General features: G+C 35.7%; 1 protein-coding gene across 4 annotated transcripts in view; it reads left to right on the top strand.

Annotated features, from left to right (window-relative positions):
- The first annotated feature begins 390 nt into the window (after positions 1–390).
- The window catches only part of LOC131065714 (uncharacterized), a 109,293-nt gene continuing 86,036 nt past the window's right edge, over positions 391–23,647 (top strand). Inside the window, exons 1-5 of one of the 4 annotated variants that reach the window (XM_058000310.2) lie at positions 391–575; positions 21,163–21,184; positions 22,000–22,126; positions 22,315–22,426; positions 22,530–22,697. In XM_058000310.2, coding sequence (XP_057856293.2) covers positions 22,098–22,126; positions 22,315–22,426; positions 22,530–22,697 — 309 coding nt within the window. In that variant the 5' untranslated portion in view covers positions 391–575; positions 21,163–21,184; positions 22,000–22,097. Of the gene's footprint in view, positions 576–21,162; positions 21,185–21,996; positions 22,127–22,314; positions 22,427–22,529; positions 22,698–23,647 lie in introns of all 4 variants that reach the window. The other 3 variants (XM_058000308.2, XM_058000311.2, XM_058000307.2) reach the window with 3 other exon arrangements.

Here is a 23,647-nt window from a genome sequence, read left to right as displayed (position 1 = left end):
TTACAATGTGAATGGTGGCTTACTTTCTTTTCAAAGAAAAAATTTAAGATCGTGAATACTAGGATATTATCACGATCACATTATCTGTGAATGCATGTGCTACGCGCAGCAAGGGGAGTCAAATCTTAAGCTATTTACCTCTCAAACTACCTCCGCGTGCGTTAAGGCGCACTTAAAGATTGAAATTCTGCCGCTAAATCTTCCTAGCCTGTCATAAAAACATATAAAAAATGTTTGTGCATTATCTTAATCCCAATAAATATTGAACACGTGCCTGCGTTCGCTTAAATTTTTGGCAATGAACTGAAAGATCACCGTTCCAACTAAGCAACCCTCCGCATTCCATTATAGAAGTATTAAATGCTTCTGCTAAACAAATGATTCATGTTTATTTACATTACTGAAAGTCTAAAGGCCTTATATCAAAGTTTGCCACCTTTGTCGGGGAGCGTTAATTTCGCGTCCACTTCACTTCTATTGAAATTGAAGGTCTCCTTTATTATCAGCATGCTCTGCACCACAGTGATCCTTAATCCTACGGATTTGTGCGCCCAGATCTCCATTTCTGTTTCGAGGTAAACTATTATTATCTTTGAATTGTTTCTTTTTAACGTAATTTGAGCTGCTTTTTTTAATCAATTTCGTCAGTGTGATGAGATGGATCTGCTCCTTCATGTTGCAAATTTGGGAAAATTAGAAATTGACATTGCCAAGCCTCAGTCTATTCCAAATAATTAATGCCCAAACTATAAAATTGTTGAATATGCTAGTGAGGGCTGTGGTTCAATGGTGGGCACTATTTACTGTTTAATCATTGACACAGGTTCGAGTCGAGTCACCCAAGTGCCTTCTAAATAAAAATCTGGTATGTCTCAAATAGTTTAATAATACAATGCCAAAAAATTGTAAAATACAGTGTCTGGCAATATTATTTCAAATCCAAAAAAATATTGTAATACAAAATCGCTGGTAATATTATCGATAAAGCAAAGCTAAATGTTCAGTAGCCGCTCAAATAACCTGGTTCTCTCATCAGATCATTAGAGGTACTTGCACCTTTGTTCGGCCCTGTATAAAGTTTTCACCTACTTAATGTAGAATTACTGGTAATATCTATATTTAACAAGGCCTAAATGTTCAGTAATTGCTCAAATAGCCCGACTCTCTCACCAGATTCACCTACTTATACGGAATCACCGGTAATGTTAAAAATAATGGAAGCCTAAATGTTGAGTAAATGCTTATAAAGCCCTGCCTTTTCCCCAGATACATGCAAAGTAACCTTTGTTTGGCCCTATAACTGTATATAGCTTTCACGTAATCAATACATAATTGCTGGTAATGTTAACAATAAAGAGATCCTAAGTGTTGAGTAATTGTTCAAATAGCTTGTCTTTTTCACCAGATACATGGTAAGTGCTTCCACTTTTGTTTGGCCCTGTTATTTGGTATAAAGCATTCACCTTTTTAAGCTTTGAACTGTTTATTTAAATGGAATGTGAGCTCTTTTTTCAATGTCACAATTTCAAAATGTTACTATTAGTTGATGAAATGATTTAAGCCCCTCTAGTGAGGAATTTTCATGCTTTCAAGTAAGCGAAAGTAGAAAGAGCTGTTATAATTCTACAATCTTTATTATGTGGGCTGTTTATTATGACGAGTTCAGACGTAGGTTACCCTATAATACATTGTTCTCGTATCATATGCTAGATTGTGAGCAGATGCTGCTTGCTTAGTTGAAAAAAGGTGAATCACTTTCCATAATTATTATGCCATTTACACTTTAGGCAAAGCATCCAAGCAAAGTTTTTTCTAGATGCATATGAAAAATGACAATATGGAACATATTATTATTGACATACACTGATTGCTATGGACAATGGTTCCAACAAAGGAGAAGGGATGGTTTACGTGGTGGACTAAAGTTGCTTATTGGATACAGAATTTCTAATAAGTGCAGCTCCTTACATAAGAAAATGGTGAATGTGGGAACAGAGAATAAGTTCGTTTCAAGAAGATAAAATTAGAGTAACACTTAAGTTCGTTATATGAAAGTCCGAAAACAAAAAGAAAATAAAGAGGAAGAAGTGTCCTATGGGAAAATACAAGAAAGAAAATAAAGTTACGCAAAGTTTAAAAATCATTATTTTACAAGATTAAAACAAGTAAAACCATTGAAGGTTAATATATTTTTTTCTAGGCTATCTAGTTTTGAGTATGTGTTTAAATATAGGAGAACAATTCATTGTTTATGATTTTGGGACGATTTATGGTATAATAGAAGTCTTTTCTTTATGGAAAATTGTGTGATCAAGCTAAATCAACACAATCAACATCTAATACTTAGAGGATGCTTTGTCTTCACAAATGGGAGCGGCACACCTGAGAGCTGTGGCTGGCTTGTGTACTAGTGGTATTAAAACAGAGTTTTATTGTTTTACATATAGTAGCAAATAACCTCCTTGGTAAAATGTTACAGAGTAAAGCCCTCATTTTTCTGAGAGAGTAGGAAATATTGCCTCTTTCTTTATAAAATTATTCGACTTCAGTCATGAATTTTTTTGGACACTATATCAAATATAATATATAAAAGTGAGCTATATATAGAGTTGCTTTAGGATATTTGTTTTGAAAAAATTCTCAATGACATTTTTTCTTGTTTTCGCTTAGAGTATTTTGTTCAAACCTAGTCAATTTTTATGTTTTCCAAAACTCTTGTGCATTCAATTTTGTTGAACGTGGATACTGTGGCTTCTCATAGATTTTGATTTTGAATTTCATTTTTTCTGTAGAGATTTTTGTTTTCCAGTTGGATTGATTTCAGTGTTATCAGAGCTCATCAATTAGATTTTTAGTTTAGAAATTCAGATTTTATTTCATTATGGTAGTACCGAATACATGATTCTATCACCATCTGAAATATAATAACACATACAAGAACATGGGCTCAAAACACCAAAGAGATAAAAGTTGCTGAAAAAAGTTTTGGTTCAGAAGACGGAGAGTATTAAGAAGATGACTCTGACCATGCAATAAATGCTAATGACTATGAGGAATACACCCTCTTGCTCTCATCATTCTACACATCTAGCCGAAAAATTACATAGCCATTGAAGTGGATATTAGAAGAGATCCTTCTTTGAGTTACAATGATCTTCTTCTCCAATATTTTTTAGTTGCAACTGTCTCCTTCTCCTCCTTGATAGTGGAATATGAGAAGAGAGGCTTTGGATCTAATGAAGATTGAATTAGAAGGTTTTGGAGAATTTATATGGTTGCAAAACAAAAATTAGTAGGAGTCTTGGAGGTTTAAGCAGGGGAAGAAGCTTAGCCTCTGGAACTAGCATAACAAGTAAATTTGAAGGAGATTTCTTTATTGAATAGCCAAGGGAAGTAACAATTAGCAAGAGGGATTCCCTTGTTTTGACAAATCAAGAAGAGACAATCAGATTAGAAAACGAGACAGCAGTTCAAGTGGTCTATTTAATAAGAGTTACTCCTATTTTGTAGCAAGGAGGTTTCTTACGCTATATAATAAGCCCAAAATGTTTAACATGAAAATATTTCTTGCAAACAAAACATGAGATCAAGGGCTATAACAAAGCATGAAATTGTTGTAGATAAGAATAAAGGATTATTGTTAAGACTTACATACACATCAATGTATCAGTTGGATGATATTGAGATAGGATTTATCCTAACCAAATTGAAGTATAAGGTTCAGTTAATGGAGGAACAATATAGGGAAATAAAGTGAAATAAATGAGTCAAATATAGCAACGCAAAGGATAATGACAGCTTAAGCTAAAATTTTATTTGAAATTTAGTAGTTTTTGGGGAGTATATATGTTGGCATATTTGTTGTCTTGTCTTTTAGAGCATTTTCATTTGATCTGGCTTTTGCGAGAGCTCCATCCAGTTCATCTAGTTTTAAAGCCTCAATGTATCCTATGAAGCTATCTTCAGACCATCCATAAACATGTAATCTTGTCTAGACATTGGAATATTGCAAACCAAATTGTGTACTCTTTTAAACTTTTCACCATACTTATCTACAATCCATTGCTCACATATGTTGATGTGAATTTTTCAACTCTGAATAGTTGTCAGAACTTATTTTTAATAATACATCAAAGGAATGAAGAGAGAAGTTGTGCTGTGTTAAGAATATCATTTTTAAGACCATCTTGAATATTCAAGTCTTAGTGATGTCATCAATCATATGTAGTCCCTGCTGGATTGTCATTGACGTCAAAGGTAATTGTGGCAACCCCTCTTTAAGAAAGCAAAATAAATAGTTAATAAATATCACACCTGCTGATTAGCTTGACTTCTTTAGGCAAGAATATATATATATATATATATATATATATATATATATATATATATATATATATATATATGCATATTAAAGAGCAGAAATTCAGATATTTGAGAGCAGATCTATGAGTAAAAATCAAGTATTTTGAGAGCAGAAATCTGAGATAATTAGAGCAGTTACTGTGAACATTTATGAGCTCATTTTGAAGATCATATTGCAGATCTGAATGGAGGTCTAAGAGCAGAAGTTCAAGGCAAATTGTGGGCAGATTTTGTCGAAGACCTTGAAGGGATCTAGGGTAGATACAACAACATTATAATCACTTTACTTTTCGAAGGTTAGTGCCTTCTACTTTGCAAGATCAAGAGGTTGGAGCCTCTCACTCAAAGGGATTGGTGTCTCTTGCTGAGTTGGTGCTCAGTGGAGGGGATTAGTGTCTCCTATGGGTTAGTGCCTATGAAGTTGTAAGAAGTCTTCTATAAAAGCAATATTTTGCGATGGATTTCTCCCGCAAGGGTTTCCACATAAATTGTGTGTGCATCTTGTGTTCTAATTTGCTAGATCTTACTTGTGTTGATGTTTTGATTATTGCTTAATATTGCTAAAGTTATAAATTGAAAAAGTTGTTTTTATATTGATTCATCCCCCCCCCCCTCTTAGTATAAATGTGTGTGTGTTTCTTCAATTGGTTTTCGAGTGGGTTCCTTTGAAAAAGCCTAACCGTTTGAACGAAATATCTTAAGAACACATGGTGAGTCAATAACGGTTTTCCTCGAGTCGAGCTCCATTGTTTGATGAGACTAACTATGCGTTTTGGAGTGTAAGATTGCACACATATTTGATGGCTCATGGATTTGATATATGGAAATCAGTTGTTGATGGCCATGTGGCACCATCTACTCCACCTATCGATTGAGCGAGAAAAAGGGCAAGTGAGAACAATGCTTAAGATATGAATGCAATTCTAAGTGGCCGAATTGAATCCGAATTCATCAAAGTCATGCATTGTACCTTGGCGAAAGAAATGTGAGATAAGCTTCAAAATACTTATGAAGGAGATGACAAAGTGAAAAACGCTAAGCTCCAACACACATGGGACAATTTGAAAGCTGGAAAATGAAGGATGAAGAAAATGTTGTTGCCTTCTTTCTTCGTGTCGATTTCATCGTAAACAGTATTGTTGGTCTTTGAGAAAGGATTGAGGACGAGGTTAGTGGGAAAAAACGTTAAGATCTCTCGCCATGAGATTCAATTCAAAAGTTTCTGCTATTGAAGAAATGAAGGATTTAGACACCTTGAAGATGGACGAGCTACATGGTATTTTTACAGCATATGAAATGAGGACCGAGAATGGAACAAAGTCAAAACGAGAAGCCGCCTTTAAAGAATCAAGAAGGATGAAGAAAAAAGTTGCAACATCAAGTGAAACTCCAAGTGACGAGGAAGAAGATCACTTTGTAAAGAGATTTAATAAAGGATCTAGCAAGCACAAAGATAAGTATACTCTTAAATGTTTTAATTGTGGGAATATAGGTCATTTTGCTACCAAATGTTGATAGGTTGGAAGTGAGAGAAGTGAAGAAGTATATTATGACAAGAGAAAAGACAAGAAAACCATCATGGCAAGAAGTACACTCAAGGAAAATCCAACAAGAAGAATACTTGAAGACATAAGAAGATCCTATATGCCCAAGGAAGTAATAGCTCATTTGAAAGTGATGAAAGCTTTTCGGAAAGTGAAAGAGAATAAATTAATTTTTCATGGCCATGTAAATGAAAGAAGAAGCTCCAAGGAGTGAAGATAAAGAAAGTGAAAAGACTAAAAGCGAGGAGGATACTATAGTGGATCTTGAGGAAGAACTTATCGCTGCCATTGACAAAATCAAAAGGCTCAAGAAGAGGAACTCAAAGTTGAAAGATTAAATCCAAGAAGATGGTTAAAAAAATAAGAAGACAATTATGAACTTAAAGACTCAAGATGAAGAAGCCAAACACATTGAAGATGTTTTGAAAGAGTTGCTAAAAGTAAAAATCTTGGAATGTGAGAGGTTTGAATCAGAAATTGTGTCCCTAAGGAAGGAGCTAGGAAAGACTAAAGAGCAACTTAGCAGGAGCATAAAGTTTGACAAAAGTTCCAAAATGTTTGAAGATCTTATTAACTCACAAATGTTACCCTTTGTCAAAAAGTGCTCTTGGTTATGATGGCAAAATTTCACAAACCACAAAGAAGTTGATAAAGCTTCACAGTTTCAAAGAACTAACAAGGACAACCTCAAACGGTCCTTCCTTAAAAGAAAGCCACGCACTACCAAGTTCAACTATTCCTTCATGGCTATTGTTTTTCATGCAATCAATATGGTCATAGAGCATTAGAATGTAGAGTGTGTACAAGGAATAATTTTGATTTTTCAAATTGAAACTTCAACTCGTTTGCTCCTCTAATGGATTATAATGTCATATGTTATAAGTGTAACAATTTCGACATAGCTAAGTTTTGCATAAGTACTTTTGTTGAGCCTCCAAAATAAAATAAGAAAGAAGATTGTGACAAGAAAAAGGATGAACCAAACAAAGTTTGGAATAAGGAGCAAAAAGAGAGATCTATGCTTGTACAAGTGGGGCTCTACATGCTCAAGATGAGAGAGACCAATGGTATGTTGATAGTGGATGCTTGACTCACATCACTGGTGATGAGCAAATTTCTCCTTTTGAAAAGAGTGAAGTGAATGAAGGAATAGTAACATTTGGAGACAACGCTATGGCAAACATAAAAGGCAAAGGTACATCTAGTTTGGACAATGGAAGAACCAAAACAAAAGATGTCTTATATGTAGAAGGATTGAAGCTTAATCTTCTAAGTGTGAGTCAAATGTGTGACTAAGGGAACACCTTCACATTTCATTTTGGAGGATATAAAATTATTTAAGATGGAAAACTAATAGCCGATGCCTATAGAATGGATGGAAGTCTCTACATTCTTAATGAGGTTAAAAGTGAAAATTGCTACACGAGGCAAGAAGATCAGAGTTGGCTGTAGCACAAGAAGATGGGTCACCTGAACTTTAATAACATTGTTAAGATCAGCAAAAAGCAAGCTGTAAGGGACATTCTAAAAATAGAAAAACCTTCAAATACTATTTGCAAACAATGCCAATATGGGAAACAAATAAGGACAAGCTTCAAATCGAAGGAGTATTCTACATCAAAGCCTTTGGAAATCAGTCACATTGATTTGTGTGGGCCCACAAGAATGAAAATATTGCAAGGTGAGTGCTATTTCATGTTGTTAATTGATGATTATCCAGGATGATGTGGGAAGCCTTTCTTAAAGAAAAAATTGAAGCAATTGAGAAATTTAAGGTATTCAAAGCCTTAGCAAAAAATGAAATAGGGTTGAAAATCAAGCACCTTAGATCTGATAGAGGAGGAGAATTTACTTCAAATGAGTATGAAGAATATTGTGAAAGGCATGGGATAAGAAGACAATATTCAACTGCAAGAACTCCACAACAAAATGGAGTAGCTGAGAGAAAAAAGTAGAACAATTCAAGGTATGGAAAGAGCTATGCTTAATGAATCAAAGATAGTTGATACCTTTTGGCAAGAAGCAGTTAATACAACTGTATACATCTTCAACTGAGCACAAATTAGGGTAAATAACAAATTAGGGTAAATAACAAAAACACTCATTATTTCAAGGTTTTCTGAAGAAAATGATACATATGAAGGGATGAGGAAGATTTGGTAAAATTTGATTCCAAAAGCGATGAAGGTATCTTCCTTGGATATTCCACAAGAAGAAAATCTCACAAGTGTTATAACAAGAGATTGCATAAAGTTCTTGAAAGTGGCAATGTGAGGGTTGACAAAGAAAAGGATCAAAAGAAGATAGCACAAGGAATTGATTATCAAAAGGTAGAAAGTTGTAAAGAAGAAGAGATAGAAGAAGAAATTGAAATTGAAGAGGTCAAGAGAAAGGAAATCAAAACACTTCATTCAAGGCACCACCCAAGATACCTTCCAGGTTTTCTCAAAAGAACCATACTGAAGATTTGATTATTGGAGACCAAAGTACAAAAAATTGGAAAAGCTGAAGACTTTCCAAAACATCAAAACATGCAAATTCGTGTTTACTTTCTAAAGCTGAACCTAAGAAATTTTTAGAAGAAAGTGAAGACAAGCATTGGATCAAGGCTACAAAGGAAGAATTATATCAAATAGAGAAGAATGAAACTTGGGAGGTTGTCCCAAGACCCAAGGAAAGAATGTTAATGGAACCAAATGGGTTTTTTGAAACAAGTTGAATGAAGAAAGGGAAGTAACAAGGAACAAAGTGAGGCTTGTGTTCAAAGGCTATGCACAAGTCAAAGGAATAGATTTCGCAGAAACCTTTGCCCCTGTTGCAAGATTAGAGGCTATTAGAATGTTCTTGGCCCTTGCAAGTTTCAATAATTTCAAAGTTTATCGAATGGATATCAAATCGGCTTTTCTAAATGGAAATCTTGAAGAGGAAGTTTATATTGAACAACTTGAAGGATTCATCATATCACATAATGAATAATATGTGTGCAAACTAAAGAAGGCCCTTTATGGACTAAAGCCAGCCCCATTGGTATTTAAGATTAGACAAGTATCTTCAAGAGAAAGGGTTCAAAAGAGGAGTAGTGGATAGCTACCTGCATATCAAAGATGAAGGAGATAAGTTGTTTCTTGTTGTGATATATGTCTATCACATCATTTTTGGGGGCAACAATGACAAGATGTGTCAAGACTTTGCCTCCAACATTTAGAAGGAACTTGAGATGTCTATGCTAGGTGAACTATCTTTATTTCTTGGTTTGTAAACTTTCAAATCAGATAAAGGAATCATTATATCACAAACCAAATATGCTACAAAAATGTTCAATAATTTTAGAATGGAGGATTGTAATCCAGTAAGTACTCCTATGATTACTGGGTGCAAATTGAGAAAAGATGATGAATCTCTTGCAACAAATCAACGTATATATCAATTTATGATTGGAAACTTGTTATACCTCACATCTACAAGACTCAACATTACGCGAGCAATTTGTTTGGTATCACGGTTTTAGGCAGCTTCGAAGGAAAGCCATGTCAATGTAGTCAAAAGAATATTAAAATATTTGAAGGGAACTATGGACTTTGGATTGTGGTACCCAAGAGGTGAATATTTCACTTGTATAGCATATACGAATGTGGATTGGGTTGACAATATTGATGATAGGAAAAGCACTAGTGGAGGTGCATTCTTTCTTGGCAATTTTCTTGTATCTTGGCTAAGAAAAAACAAACATCAATTTCACTATCTACAACAAAGATAGTATATGGAAAAAGTAGCTTGTTGCACATGGGTTCTATGGATCAAACTGACATTGAAAGATATCACAGTTGAGTATGAGAATCCCAACAGCATACTTTGTGATAATATGAGTGAATCCTGTTTTTCACTCAAGGGAAAAACATATTTTGATTAAGTACCATTTCTTGAGGGAGCAAGTACTTGAGAAACAAATAAAGTTGGAGTATGTTGCTTCTAAGGAGATGGTTGTAGACATCTTCACAAAGCCTCTTCCAAAAGAGACTTTCGAGTACCTAAGGGAGAAATTGGGAGTGATGTCACTCACATCCATTTGCTAAGTTTTTAAGAGAAGCTTATTTTCATGGGGAAGTTCCTTAATTAGTTAGCCCCAAGTACCCTTCTGCCATTGATGTCAAAGGAGGAGACTAAGTCAGGGGGAGCATTTTAGTCAGCTTGTTGCGTTCAGAAAATTATTCTTACAAGGGTTGCCACCAATGACAAAGGGGGAGATTGTTATATTAAGTTGTCATTGATGTCAAAGATAATTTTGGACGGCCCCTCTTTAAGAAAGAAAAATAAATAAGATTAATAAATATAATACTTGCTAACTAGGCCGACTTCTTTAGGCAAGATAATAATTTAAGTAAAATTATATATATGCCAAAGAAGGCCAACCTCTTGAAAAGATATGATTGTTGGTAATAGGCATTTAAAATATTTGGTGCCCCTTCCTATTGGGCTTGTTGTTTATAATTAGGGCCTGGCGGATTCCAATTGCCTTGGGCAACATTGGAATCCGCCTAAGGGGACCAGCCCCTTCTCCAATAAATGGGGCTAGGTCCTATACTCTTCGGCCACTCCAAAAGACTCCACGCTACACCTAAAGGTCCCCACGCCACTCCTTGATAGGGCCGACCTATCCTCTACAACAAAGGAAATTAAATAAACTAATTTGCAAATTAATTGGGTAAAGCCGACTTGGTTAGGGGTGTTTGATCTCCTATAAATAAAGCATACATTCTTCATAACATAATCAAGCAGTTCAAGTAAAAGGGCGAAAATACAAATGCAAGGCAAGCGAACTCCTATTGTATGTAGCAGAACATAGCGAACTTCCTTGTTAATAGCAGTGAACTTTATATAAGCATAGCAGATCACAGCGAACTCCATTTGGCACAGCAGATTACCTATTAGGTGGCTCCACTTAAGTGCAGCAGATCATCAACTAGATCACAGCAAGACAAAGGGCTGCAAATCATAATCACTGCCAGCAAGCTATGTAGTTCTCTGTAGCATCTTCTCTATGACTGCAACTTCTATACTTCAGATAAGTGTGTAACTATCAATTGAATCAAAACCATAATCAGATCTGAGGATCTTTTCTGGCTGGGTTTTTCCTCTTAGGAGGTTTTCACAGGGTATTTTGGTCTTGTCTTTATGCATTCATTTCTTACTATGCTTGAATCAAAACCTAGTTAGAAACAAATTCTAATTTTCTGAGTGTTATCTAATCTGAAAGTACTAAAATTAACATGGTATCAAAGCTATAGGTTAGATCAATCTTCAGATTTAAAATTCGGTACGCCTTTATTTCCAGATTGCTGTAGCTTTTGCAGGTCAGGTCAATGGGGCTGAAAGTTGAAGATAGGCTTGATGGGAATCTCAATTTCATTGCATGGAAAGTTCGAATCAAGCTGGCCCTAGAGGAAGAAGATCTTCTCCAATTCATAGAAGCAAAAGAGCTAACTGAGCCTACGAATGCTTCTGAACTAAAACAATTCAAAAAGGATGCTGTCAAGGCTAGGAAGATTCTCATTGATTCAATCAAAGACCACCTAGTCACCTCTATTGCCTCATTTACCACTGCAAGGGAAATGTTCAGCCATTTACAAGGTACATAGAAATTAACAATCTCAGTAGGGCAATTACTTTAAGACAGCAACTACTTAATATCAAAATGGCTAAAAATGATTTTGTTATTTCCTACTTCATGAGAATTTCAGAATTAAAGAATCAGCTAGGTTTAATTGGCCATAACCTGGAAGACAAAGACCTTGTCATGATTGCCCTAAATGGTCTACCTCACTCATGGGAGTCATTTATCCAAACTATCAGTGGCAGGACTGAGTTGCCTACCCTTGATCGTCTTAAGAATGATTGCATCCAAGAAGAGTCTTGCCTCATCACAAGGGGGCAAACCAAAAGTCCCCATGTAGATGATCATCACATGCTTGCAGCTCAATGCAAGAAAGGGGGAAATTGGAAGAAACCTTATCCAAAAAGAAATAGGGATTTCAGACCATTTAGTTCCCAACACCCTTGGAAGAAACCAAGAGATACCTCACGTGTCCGATGCTTTAGATGTGACAAATTTGGTCACTATGCTAAAGAATGTCAGAATAACCCTAACCAAAGTGAAGCCAACCTAAATGAAGTCTCAGAACAAAATGATGACTTCTTATTCATCTCCGCTCTATCTAGTAGTGTTCCTTCAGATAGCAATACATGGTTGATTGACAGTGGTTCCTCCAGACACATTACAGGTTACTGTGATCACCTTTCAGGCTTAGTTGAAAAGGATACCAGCCTTCACGTGGTAATTGGTGATGACGCTCGTTATTCGGTAAGAGGTTCTGGCTCTACTTCCCTGAATTTAGATTTTGGTATTTCCTTGCACCTCAGTGATATCTTGTTTGTTCTTGGAATTAAAAGAAATCTAATTTCCATTTCTGCTTTAGAAGATAAAGGTTATCAAATTGCATTTTCTAAGGGAAAAGTTCTTGCTTGGCCTAAGAAAGCTAATTTTAAATCTGCTCATATAATTGGTCATAGATATGATAGTCTTTATAAGCTCTCTACTAACCCTATTCAAGCCCTCATTAATGGGGCTCCGCAATCCTGTGAGTTATGGCATAGAAGACTTGGACATTTGCATTATCAAGCCCTTCCATCCCTTGAAAGATTAGTCAAAGGTATGCCTAAACTTAGTCAAATTCATGATAACACTCGTAAAGGTTGTGCTATAGGCAAAAATGTTAAAAGTCCATTTCATAAAAGTGAAAATATAGCTAAAGACAAACTAGAACTTGTTCACTCTGATTTATGTGGTCCTATGTCTATAGCATCTCCTAGTGGATTTTTGTATTATGTAATCTTCATAGATGATTTTTCTAGGAAAACTTAGATCTACTTCTTGAAATTTAAAGAATCTGATGAAGTCTTAAGTAAATTTAAAGAGTTTAAAGCATTAACTGAAAACTCCTCTGGTAAAAGAATTAAATGCTTAAGATCTGACAATGGAGGTGAGTACACCTCCGGTAGCTTTTATGATTTTTGTGTTGAGTCAATAATTAAGAGGGAGTTTTGTGTACCATACAACCCTCAACAAAATGGTGTTGCTGAAAGAAAGAATAGGACTATTATGGAAGCTGCAAAGGCTATGATCCACGATCAAGACTTGCAGATCTTTCTATGGGCTGAGGCTTCTAGAACAGCAGTGTATATCCAGAATAGATGTCCTCATCGTGTCCTAAAGAACATGACCCCGAAAGAAGCCTTCACAGGATCCAAACCAGACATTAGTCACCTTAGAATCTTTGGAAGTCCCGTGTATGTTCATGTGCCCAAGGAAAAGTGATCAAAGTTGGAACCCTCCGGAAAGAAAGGCATGCTAGTCGGATACAGTGAATCCTCCAAGGCATTCAGGATTCTCATCCCAGGTCAAAGGTACGTTGAGGTAAGTAGGGATGTTACATTTGAAGAAGACATTGCTTTTAAGAAATCGAAAGGTTCTTGTGTTATTGATGAAGCTAATGACAATCAAAATATAAATGTTGATTCTAACCCTGAGATTCAGAGGGAGCAAGTTGAACCTCCTCCTCAAGATGATCATGATGACCCTCCAGAACCCATGAATCCCACTGATATTCCTAGTGACATTGTCATTACCAAAAAGAGGCCTCTCTAGGTAAGGAACACCATTCAAGAAGCTGAAAGATTTGTTGCTCCCAGAGGCACCTTCCGTGAAACTAAGAGACCTCAAGTATTCTCCAACTACGTTTCTTTGATATGTAATCTCATTGAAATTGAACCTTGCAGCATTGAAGAAGCCTTAAGTCATCATGCCTGGAAGCTTGCTATGGATGAAGAATATCAATCAATCATCAAGAATGATGTGTGGGACATTGTGCCCAGACCCAAAGGTAAATCTGTTGTTTCCTCTAAATGGTTATTTAAAATTAAACATAATGCTGATGGTAGTATTGAAAAATATAAGGCTAGATTTGTAGCTCGTGGATTTTCTCAAAAGGAAGGCATAGACTATGAAGAAACATTTGCTCCTGTTGCTAGATATACTTCCATTAGAACGATAATAGCCATTGCTGTTGCTAGGGGTTGGAAACTACATCAGATGGATGTTAAGAATGTCTTCCTCAATGGTGTCATTGAGGAAGAAGTCTATATTGAGCAACCTGAGGGATATGAGATTCAGGATAGATTAACCCATGTGTGCAGGTTAAAGAAAGCTCTGTATGGTCTTAAACAAGCTCCTCGTGCTTGGTATGAAAGAATTGATAAATACTTGCTAAGTCTAGGGTTTTGTAAAAATGATGCTGACTCTAACATATACTTTAAGGTAGCCAATGATGAAATGCTAATTCTAGTTCTTTATGTGGATGACTTATTTCTTACTGGTAAAGATGAACTTATTATTAGATGCAAGAAAGAACTAGCTTCAGAATTTGAAATGAAAGATTTAGGTCTAATGCATTATTTCCTAGGTCTAGAAGTATGGCAAATATCTAACGAAATTTTTCTAAGTCAAGGAAAGTATACTATTGACATTTTGAAAAGATTTAGAATGATGGATTGTAAACCCATGTCTACTCCTATGGAATCTAACTTAAAGAAGTTAAGTGTTTCTGCAGCTAACTTTGAATTTGCAGATCCATCTGAGTACTGGCAGTTGATTGGTTCACTGATGTATCTAGTTAACACTAGACCAGATATATGTTTTGTTGTGAATGCTCTCAGCCAGTTCATGAGCTTGCCCAAACATGTTCATCTTGTTGCAGCCAAGCATATCCTAAGATACTTGCGAGGCACAGTTGGTTTTGGGCTGAAGTATCCACTTAACACTCCAATAACCTTGGAAGGTTATTCTAATGCAGACTGGGCTGGAAGCGTCAAAGACAGGAAAAGAACCTCCGGTATTTGTTTTAGCTTGGGTTCTGCAGTGATCTCTTGGGCTTGCAGAAAACAATCCTCAGTGGCATTGAGTACTGCTGAAGCTGAGTATATAGCAGCAAGTGTAGCTTCCAGAGAAGCAGTGTGGCTTCGTAAGCTTCTTGCTGGGCTGTTTGGTCAGCCATGGGATCCTACAGTTATTCACTGTGATAACCAGAGTTGTATTAAAATGTCTATCAATCCAGTGTTTCATGACAGGTCAAAACATATGGAAACCCATTATCATTTCATTCGAGATATGGTGCAAAGAGGTTCTATTCAGCTGAAGTATGTCAGCACTGATGAGCAGGTTGCAGATATTCTTACCAAGTCTCTATCCAAAGTGAAGTTTGTGTACTTCAGGGACAGACTTGGTATTGTGGAAAATGAAACCCTAATTGAGAGGGAGTCTCAATCTCAGTGATACTTTTTGTTGTATCAAACCACCCTCTGTGGGCAATGTAAGGTGGTATTGTAAACTTCTCAGGGAGAAGTATAATTATTAACCATCCTCTGCAGGCAATGTAAGATGGTATTGTAAATGTTAACCACCCTCTGCGGGCAATGTAAGGTGGTATTGTAAACTTCTCAGGGAGAAGTGAAATTATTAACCATCCTTTGCGGGCAATGTAAGATGGTATTGTAAATGTTAAACCATCCTCTGCGAGCAATGTAAGATGGTATTGTAAAAACTTCTCAGGGAGAAGTGTAATTGTTAAACCATCCTCTACGGGCAATGTAAGATGGTATTAGTGTAATTGTTGACCATCCTCTGCGGGCAATGTAAGATGGTAGAAAAAGATCCTCTCCACCCTCTGCGGGCAATGCAAGGTGGATCCAGTCTATGCTTGTGTGCCAGACGGAAGATTATGGTTATGATTCTCTGCCCTAATTAAGAGGGAGTGTTGTTTATAATTAGGGCCTGGCGGATTCCAATTGCCTTGGACAACATTGGAATCCGCCTAAGGGGACCAACCCCTTCTCCAATATATGGGGCCAGGTCCTATACTCTTCGGCCACTCCAAAAGACTCCATGCTACACCTAAAGGTCCCCACGCCACTCCTTGATAGGGCCGACCTATCCTCTACAACAAAGGAAATTAAATAAACTAATTTGCAAATTAATTGGGTAAAGCCGACTTGGTTAGGGGTGTTTGATCTCCTATAAATAAAGCATACATTCTTCATAACATAATCAAGCAGTTCAAGTAAAAGGGCGAAAATACAAATGCAAGGCAAGCGAACTCCTGTTGTATGTAGAAGAACATAGCGAACTTCCTTGTTAATAGCAGCGAACTTCATTTAAGCACAACAGATCACAGCAAACTCCATTTGGCACAGCAGATTACCTATTAGGTGGCAGCAAACTCCACTTAAGTGCAGCAGACCATCAACTAGATCACAGCAAGACAAAGGGCTGCAAATCATAATCACTGCCAGCAAGCTATGTAGTTCTCTGTAGCATCTTCTCTATGACTGCAACTTCTATACTTCAGATAAGTGTGTAATTGTCAATTGAATCAAAACCATAATCAGATCTGAGGATCTTTTCTGGCTGGGTTTTTCCTCTTGGGAGGTTTTCCCAGGGTATTTTGGTCGTCTTTATGCATTCATTTCTTACTATGCTTAAATCTGAAAATCAATAAGTCTAATTAAACCTAGTTAGAAACAACTTCTAATTTTCTGAGTGTTATCTAATCTGAAAGTACTAAAATTAACAGGGCTGACCTCCTAGGGTGAAGTGCCTAGATTTGGGAAAGGTAATTAATAAATAAAAAAAAAAAAATTTGTGCTTGCCCAACCTCTTAATGTGAAGCGCTAAGCTTTGGGCAAAGAGATTTATTTTAATAAAAACATATTTATTGTTGGCCGACTTAATCAAAGGGTTGTAACTGTTTGTTTAAGGGGGCACTTCATGGATACAAAGAGAGGTATGTTGAGGCTCATTTAACTTAGTTTTCGAAGGTCAGTGCCTTCTACTTTGAAAGATCAAGAGGTTGGAGGTTTTCACTCAAAGAGATTAGTGTGTCTTTTTTTGAGTTGGTTCTTAGTGGAGGAGATTAGTGTCCCCTGTGGGTTGATGCCTACAAAGTTGTAAGAAGTTATCTATAAAAGCAATATTTTGTCTTGGTTTTCTCCTGCATGGGTTTCCATGTAAAATTGTATGTGCATGTTGTGTTCTACTTTGGAAAAAGTCATTCTTATACTGATTCACGGCCCCCTCTTAGTATAAGTGTGTGCGTTTCTTCAGTTCCCTCCAAGAGAAGCATTTCAAACCAATTTTTTTCCTAATTAGTTATTGAAATGTATGTTAAAAAAGGCATCAAGTTTGTGAATCCATGCCCATGGTTCGATTTTCTTGATCCATCATGTTTGCACATTTAAATTTTGGCATTCGAGAGGTTTGATTTTTGGCTATAAGACAATTATTTTCCTTCCTTCCTATGTCCATCATCTCTTCTCATCTCAAATTGTAGTTGTAATTCAGTCTAAATTCATCATTGGCCTTTTAAGCTCTCTGCAGTCATCTAAAATAATCATCACAAAACCTACAAATTCTCTTCTTTTAAGCCTTTCTAATCCTTTGGCCCATAATGAACAATCATCGCTAATCCATAATGGTTGTGGAGGAGGAACTAAGTCAAAGGAAGATGTGGATGAAACTGAACAATGAATGGATGAGTAATGGGACATTGAAATACAAGAGTGCCCAAACACCAATGCTGAAATAAAAAATATGTGATAAAATTTCTAGAATACCATGTTAACAAAGCAATTGGTTAGAAGAAAGCTTACTATGTGAAAGAGTTTACACTCACATGGGAACAAGACGAAAAAGGCCAACATGAGAGGTGCAATTAAGGGGAAAGCAAAGTTGTTAATTTCCTAGTTGAGGACTGGATCATATCTTCTTAGGTGCGAGACTCCAATGTGGACTACCTAAGGAATAATTCCATGAAAGTTTGCTAAAGTTTAGGGTGTTTTTATAATTCATTTCTATTTCAAGTTTGTCCTATTTCTTTTGTTTGCAAATTTTAATAAAGAAGTTTCAAAATGGTTTTCAGATCTAAAAATTTATTTTCCAAGGGACATTACATACAAGGGATCATTAGGAGGTGATTTTGACTTGTAGCCATCTTGATGCATTGTGATAAGCGCATGTCTAGATTTTTCCTTCAATCTTATTTCTCATACTCTTTGTATCCCAAGACCAATGGGCTTCATCCCAAGTCAAGGCTAAAAAATCACAACTAGGACTACAAAGCAACAGAAATAATTTTTCCTTATCTAGAAAAAAATCTTTGAAAACATAAGAAAGCATTAGAGTCAATCCACAACAAATGGAGCCCAAGCTCAGATAAACTTGGGAAAATGGGGTCAGCAAACTGTGGTCACCTAATCCACCCAATTATCATCCATTCAAGTGGGGTTGCTTGACACTTACAATAGCATTGGAGATCTGATCTCCGGAGAGGTTGTACTTGGGGCTCCTACTTATTTACTTAGGCTCATGTTGTAAACCAGCTTTTTCCTCTATGCTACATTGGACCTCAAGGTTCTTGTTTCAGAGTTCCTATTCCAGTTTACAATCAAACATTTGTCCTTATCTATAGTTCTTAAGATCAGATTGATATTCAACAAATGCTCACTATGACACAAATTGCCTTAGGGACTGTCATGGTTATAAGTGAAAAATATTGGATTTGGTGAGAATATTAACATGATTATCTCATCCTAATATCAACAGACTTATGAATACTTAGGCACATCTTTTTAAAATATAACTTCTTTGAGTATGCCTTCTGCAGTGATTGTTTTCCAACACAATCTTTCCTTCCTTATCCTCTTTCCTTTGTTGCTTGCTGCTTCTGCAAATCCCACTCTTGCTAACCTTAGGGAATTCCTTTTTGTTGAATAACTTTTACTTTGAATGCTCTCTAAAACTCTTGGGAAATCATGCTAAGGGAATGGTCCAAGGGATTTTCTAAATTTTCATCCTACATGTAGATCTCTATTTATCCTACTTTCCTTTATCTTGTCTTGGTCTTCTTTTCATTGTTATATTGGGTGATTTGGCCTACACATTTATTTTGCAACATCTTTTTGGGATCTCTTTTGGTATGGAAATCAATCACATTCTTTACACATTCAATATTGTTAGATGATGACCCTCTTTCCTTGGCTGCTCTTCCTATCACCTCCCCTATTGCCATTTGTTGCTTGATGCCTTAACAGTATTTTTCTTACTCTTATATTAATCCAATTATTTATTGTCACTTTGGGTTTCTTTATGATCCTAGTTTCCAATGCCTTGTAACTTTTTACATGAGGTCCTTCATAACTATCCTTTCCTCTCTATACGTTTTGGTATGTCTTGGTACTTGTGCTTACCATTCAGTTTATTGTTAATCTCAGTATTACCCCATTTTTTGATGCCTTGGTTTCACCTTGTAGATATATTTCATCAATAAGACAAATGTTAATAATTCAGGCCAAGCATCACCATCAATCAAAATCCAAATCATTTTATCATCTTTAAACACAATTGGTTTAATAGTTTAGATCAAAGAAATGAGACTCGGGACTCGGATCAGACTCGGCAAGGCCTACTCATCTGGGGACTCGAGACTCGGAGTTGAAACTCAGCATAGACTCGGCTGGACTTGGCAAAGTGAAAAACTCAAGAAATTTAGAGATTTTTAAAGATTTGGGACCCCAGTCTATGTCTGGCCGAGTTTGGCAGAGTCTAGCCAAGTCTGGCCGAGTCCAGGCGAGTTTGGACCCTAGACTTGATCGAGTCCGAGTCCGAGCCCACTGGAATTGGCCAACATGACTCGACTTAGAAATTGCCCAAACTCGGCGATTTTGGGCGATTCCCGTTTCTCTAAATAATAGATATATTCAATTTTGTATTTTATAGCTAAAAAGTAGATCTCAGTCATATTCTAAACTCAGAAATGGAATGGGGCTTTTGTGGTTGTGATAGTTTATCTCTCATCGCTCGTCATCTGTAGTTAGGCCACCAAATTCTAGATGTGTCCCTAGCATTGGTAAACCCAACATGGTTTGCAAATCCTCTAGTATGATTGTGCACTCTATCTGTGTATCCCAACATTCAATCAAAAGTGTTCATTTGAGGCTTCCATCTCTCAAGGAATGTCAATAGTAACTTTGTATCTTTTGATAGCCTGCACATGCACATGATTGTTGCCTCCAAAACCTAGCCCTTCAAGGTGGATCTATCTTGACCTATCAAACCCAACAACCAAACCCACATTTACCATTCGCCAAAGTCGAGTATGCCATTAAACTTGCAAAATACAAATAAGGTTTTTTGAATTCATTATCCACAACCATAATCTAGTAAAAATTGTGAAAATATATAGAAAAATTCATGCATTAAACATCACCAGTTATCCAATGAACATCACTTGCTGTTTTAGCATACTTATACATCATCAATGATTCTAGCACACTCATACATCATCAACCACTATAGAAAATTCTTTAGTGGCCAATTGTGCAGATTCATACATCATTGACCATCCATGGCATGCCATTGGCCATGTTTTGACATTTAGAGAGAACTAGACATCATTGGATGGATTAGTGTTGTTGCACATAAGTAAATTTCTAAATCTGACTAAAAATTTATAACACATGTTTCTAATGCAAATGAATAAAAACCCTCTAGCCTTTAACCCTAATCTACCTTTTTACTACCTTTGGGGAAAATTTTGCCCGGTTGATCCCATTTAGAGCTTGCTTTTTAATAATAAAATGACCCACACCCTCAGAAAAAGTTACATTACTTACATCTTGAATTCACATACACACATCTCATCACAAGTGCCTTAACGAATGGGGAGATTAATGAGCCTACAAGTCAACCATAGGTAAGTATCTCATTACCCTCTCTTTTCATTTATGCAATTCTAATTTTTCATTATATGGTTGTTACTTTATTGTTGCGTGCTATTGTTTATTTTATTACCATGGTGTCCTACATTTCTCCCCTAGCTTAACCATCTAACATATTTCCTTACATTGTATCTATCGTTTAGCTGCACTCTAATTTATTGTCCTTTTATTGTGTTGTTCAATAGATTTTCTATCTTGGTATTTTTTATAAATTGTTGTTTTTGTGTGTGTTCACAAAAAGGACTAACGCCTATTCTATATTTAGAGGTTGAATTTAGTTGATACGTTCATCCTATTCTATTTGTATTACATATTGTTTGAGTTTTCTCATCTAATATTGACATTTTTTCCCTTGCTTTTTTTTTCTGGTTAGGGTTGATCCAAGGGATTATGAGGTATGTGTACTACTAATGGTTCAATTGTGAGATATTTCTTATAATTGTTCCATTTAATAGCATTTATGGAAATCATGGAATCACCTTCCACTTATATTTAAAAGATGGCTATTTTAATCTAGCAGTCAAAACCTCTAATTTTGGGACATTGTTTTAAGGCCCTACTATAGGTGAAAGAATAAACACATAAGACATACCTATTATGATCTTTAAATACTTGAACTCTTCCACAATCTGGATTTTCCTTGGAGGCAATGTCAAAATTGATTTTAAACTCCATTTGGGTAAAAGGTACAATGATCTTGGGTACCGATCTTTTAGTGTGACACTACTAAATAATAGAAGGAAATGACAAACAAATGTTTTTGCAGTTGACTCCTTAAAATGTAATAAAACTGTTCATTTGCTTTTTTCTCTCCCTTTAGTTGACCAAACAATATAAAATATATTTCAATTTTATTGAACATTCATTAAGTCACTTAATGAATCACAATCCTAGTAGATGATTAAAATTTTAATTAATTGCATATCAAATTTGATCAGATAATAAATAAATCTGAGGCTGTTTATTTGATAAATTAATTAAATTGACGCATAAGTTTGTTTTTATCTCGCAATTGTTAGCAAGTTTCCATCAATTTATTATATTAAACAGTGATGATGGCTGGTCTTTGAAGAAGGAAATCATTATTATATTGTACAGATATTTTCAAGTTTAAAAATGCATTTTGAAGAATGTAATGTGTTTGATTTACAAATTTTTTAATCGGCGTCCTTGGGAGGGTTATAATTTTTGTCATTTCCTTGTGCAGAAGGTTTTGGAAACGTTCTAAATGCTTTTTTAAAAACAAGTTTCGAGTAGTCTAGATTCCAGCAGAACACTTGAATCTAAATGTTTATTTAAGTGTTGAAGATGTTACTCTTTGGTAGTACTAAATCCAGGTTGGTGATTTTGATGTTTTGTTTCATTTTTTATCAATGATTATTTTGGTTTTTTAGCCAACTATACTGAATTCATGAGTTCAAGGGATTTTTAAGTTTATTGTTCTTATTTTTTTCTGAAGGTCCTAACATTGATTTTTCAATACTGGTTGTCCTCACTAATGTTTGATAAAATGTTATATTTGCAGCGGATTTTCCATGAAGCCACAAGAATCCATGAAACTCACATTTGCAATTGTTTGTGGAATTTTCATTGGATTTTTTATTGGAATATTATTTTCAAGCATTTTGTATTCACAGGTAGCCTTCATAATGAGAATTTATGGTTTGGTGAACATTGATTCTGATATGTGTAAATGTATTTACTTTGAGATAAACATGAATTCTCTATGTTTGTGTGCAGTTTGATTTTCTGTCAAGGACTTTACCAATAACATTTGGACTCTCCTCTCAGAAGGTTAATGACACAGACATAGTTTGCAAAAGGCTGATGGATGCTCATGAGCGGTCTTTGTCTGCTCCAAATGGCAACAGCATGAGAAAAATCTCACTATATAATAATAAATCAAAGGTAGTCATGAATCAAGATCTTTTCAAGTAGAATCGTGATTATATTTACTGTTGTTTTGAGAAACATGTCTTATTTAACTTTTAAAAACATAAAAATTACATTTATTCAACACATGAGAATAAGGGGATTTTGTCACTATGATTGTCAAAAAGAAAACATTCAAGCTTGTGACTTTAGGGGCTTAAATTCAACATCATGATGTAATTCTGCAAGCTCTGCTTTAGCAGGCAGAATAAATCTTGAAAAATATCAACTCTCCTAAACTGAGTGGGGAGTGTTCCATATGATTCGTTTCCTTACTTCTTGATTTCCCGAAGAAACCAATGGTGGTCAACTGAATTGTATGCCATAAATATTATTAGCTATCTTTCATCATCCACGTTTTCTGAAGGGAGTGCCTTGCCAAGAAATGTGGGTTGTGAATAAAGATATAAATTCAGTTTGCAATCATGCCCAGATAAGACTGACATCAATACTTTTTCAAAAGATATGACCAACTAGTTTTCTTCCATAAAGCTAAATTTTGTGACACCAATGTTGTGAAGCCTTGGTTTGACTATTAGACCATAGTGGAGTACTAAACAATTCAAGAATTTATGCTTCAACAAATAACATGATTTCCAAATAGATAGTCAACAGATTTGCCATCACACACTATGATTATGTATCCTGCATTGCTTACTTACTCTTGGAAAAATTGCAGAGTTGTGCCTCCCTCGGTCAACTGTTACATAGGTCTTTTGTCACCTGCTTGGAGAAGGCTTTCATTCTAACATTTCCAATCCCTTCAATAATGGCCTTCCCCTTGATGTTGCATTAAAAAGAAAGAACTTTTGCAGATCATTTATACAAGTCTCAATAGGTTAATATATTATGGCTTGATTTAATCAAGCCAAATATCATGTCCCCATTTTTGATTAAGCTAAGAAATAATAAAAATAAAATTTTAA

Source organism: Cryptomeria japonica, chromosome 7, assembly GCF_030272615.1.
Source record: "Cryptomeria japonica chromosome 7, Sugi_1.0, whole genome shotgun sequence".
Classification (NCBI taxonomy): domain Eukaryota; kingdom Viridiplantae; phylum Streptophyta; class Pinopsida; order Cupressales; family Cupressaceae; genus Cryptomeria; species Cryptomeria japonica.
This window is presented reverse-complemented; position numbering and strand designations above follow the sequence as displayed.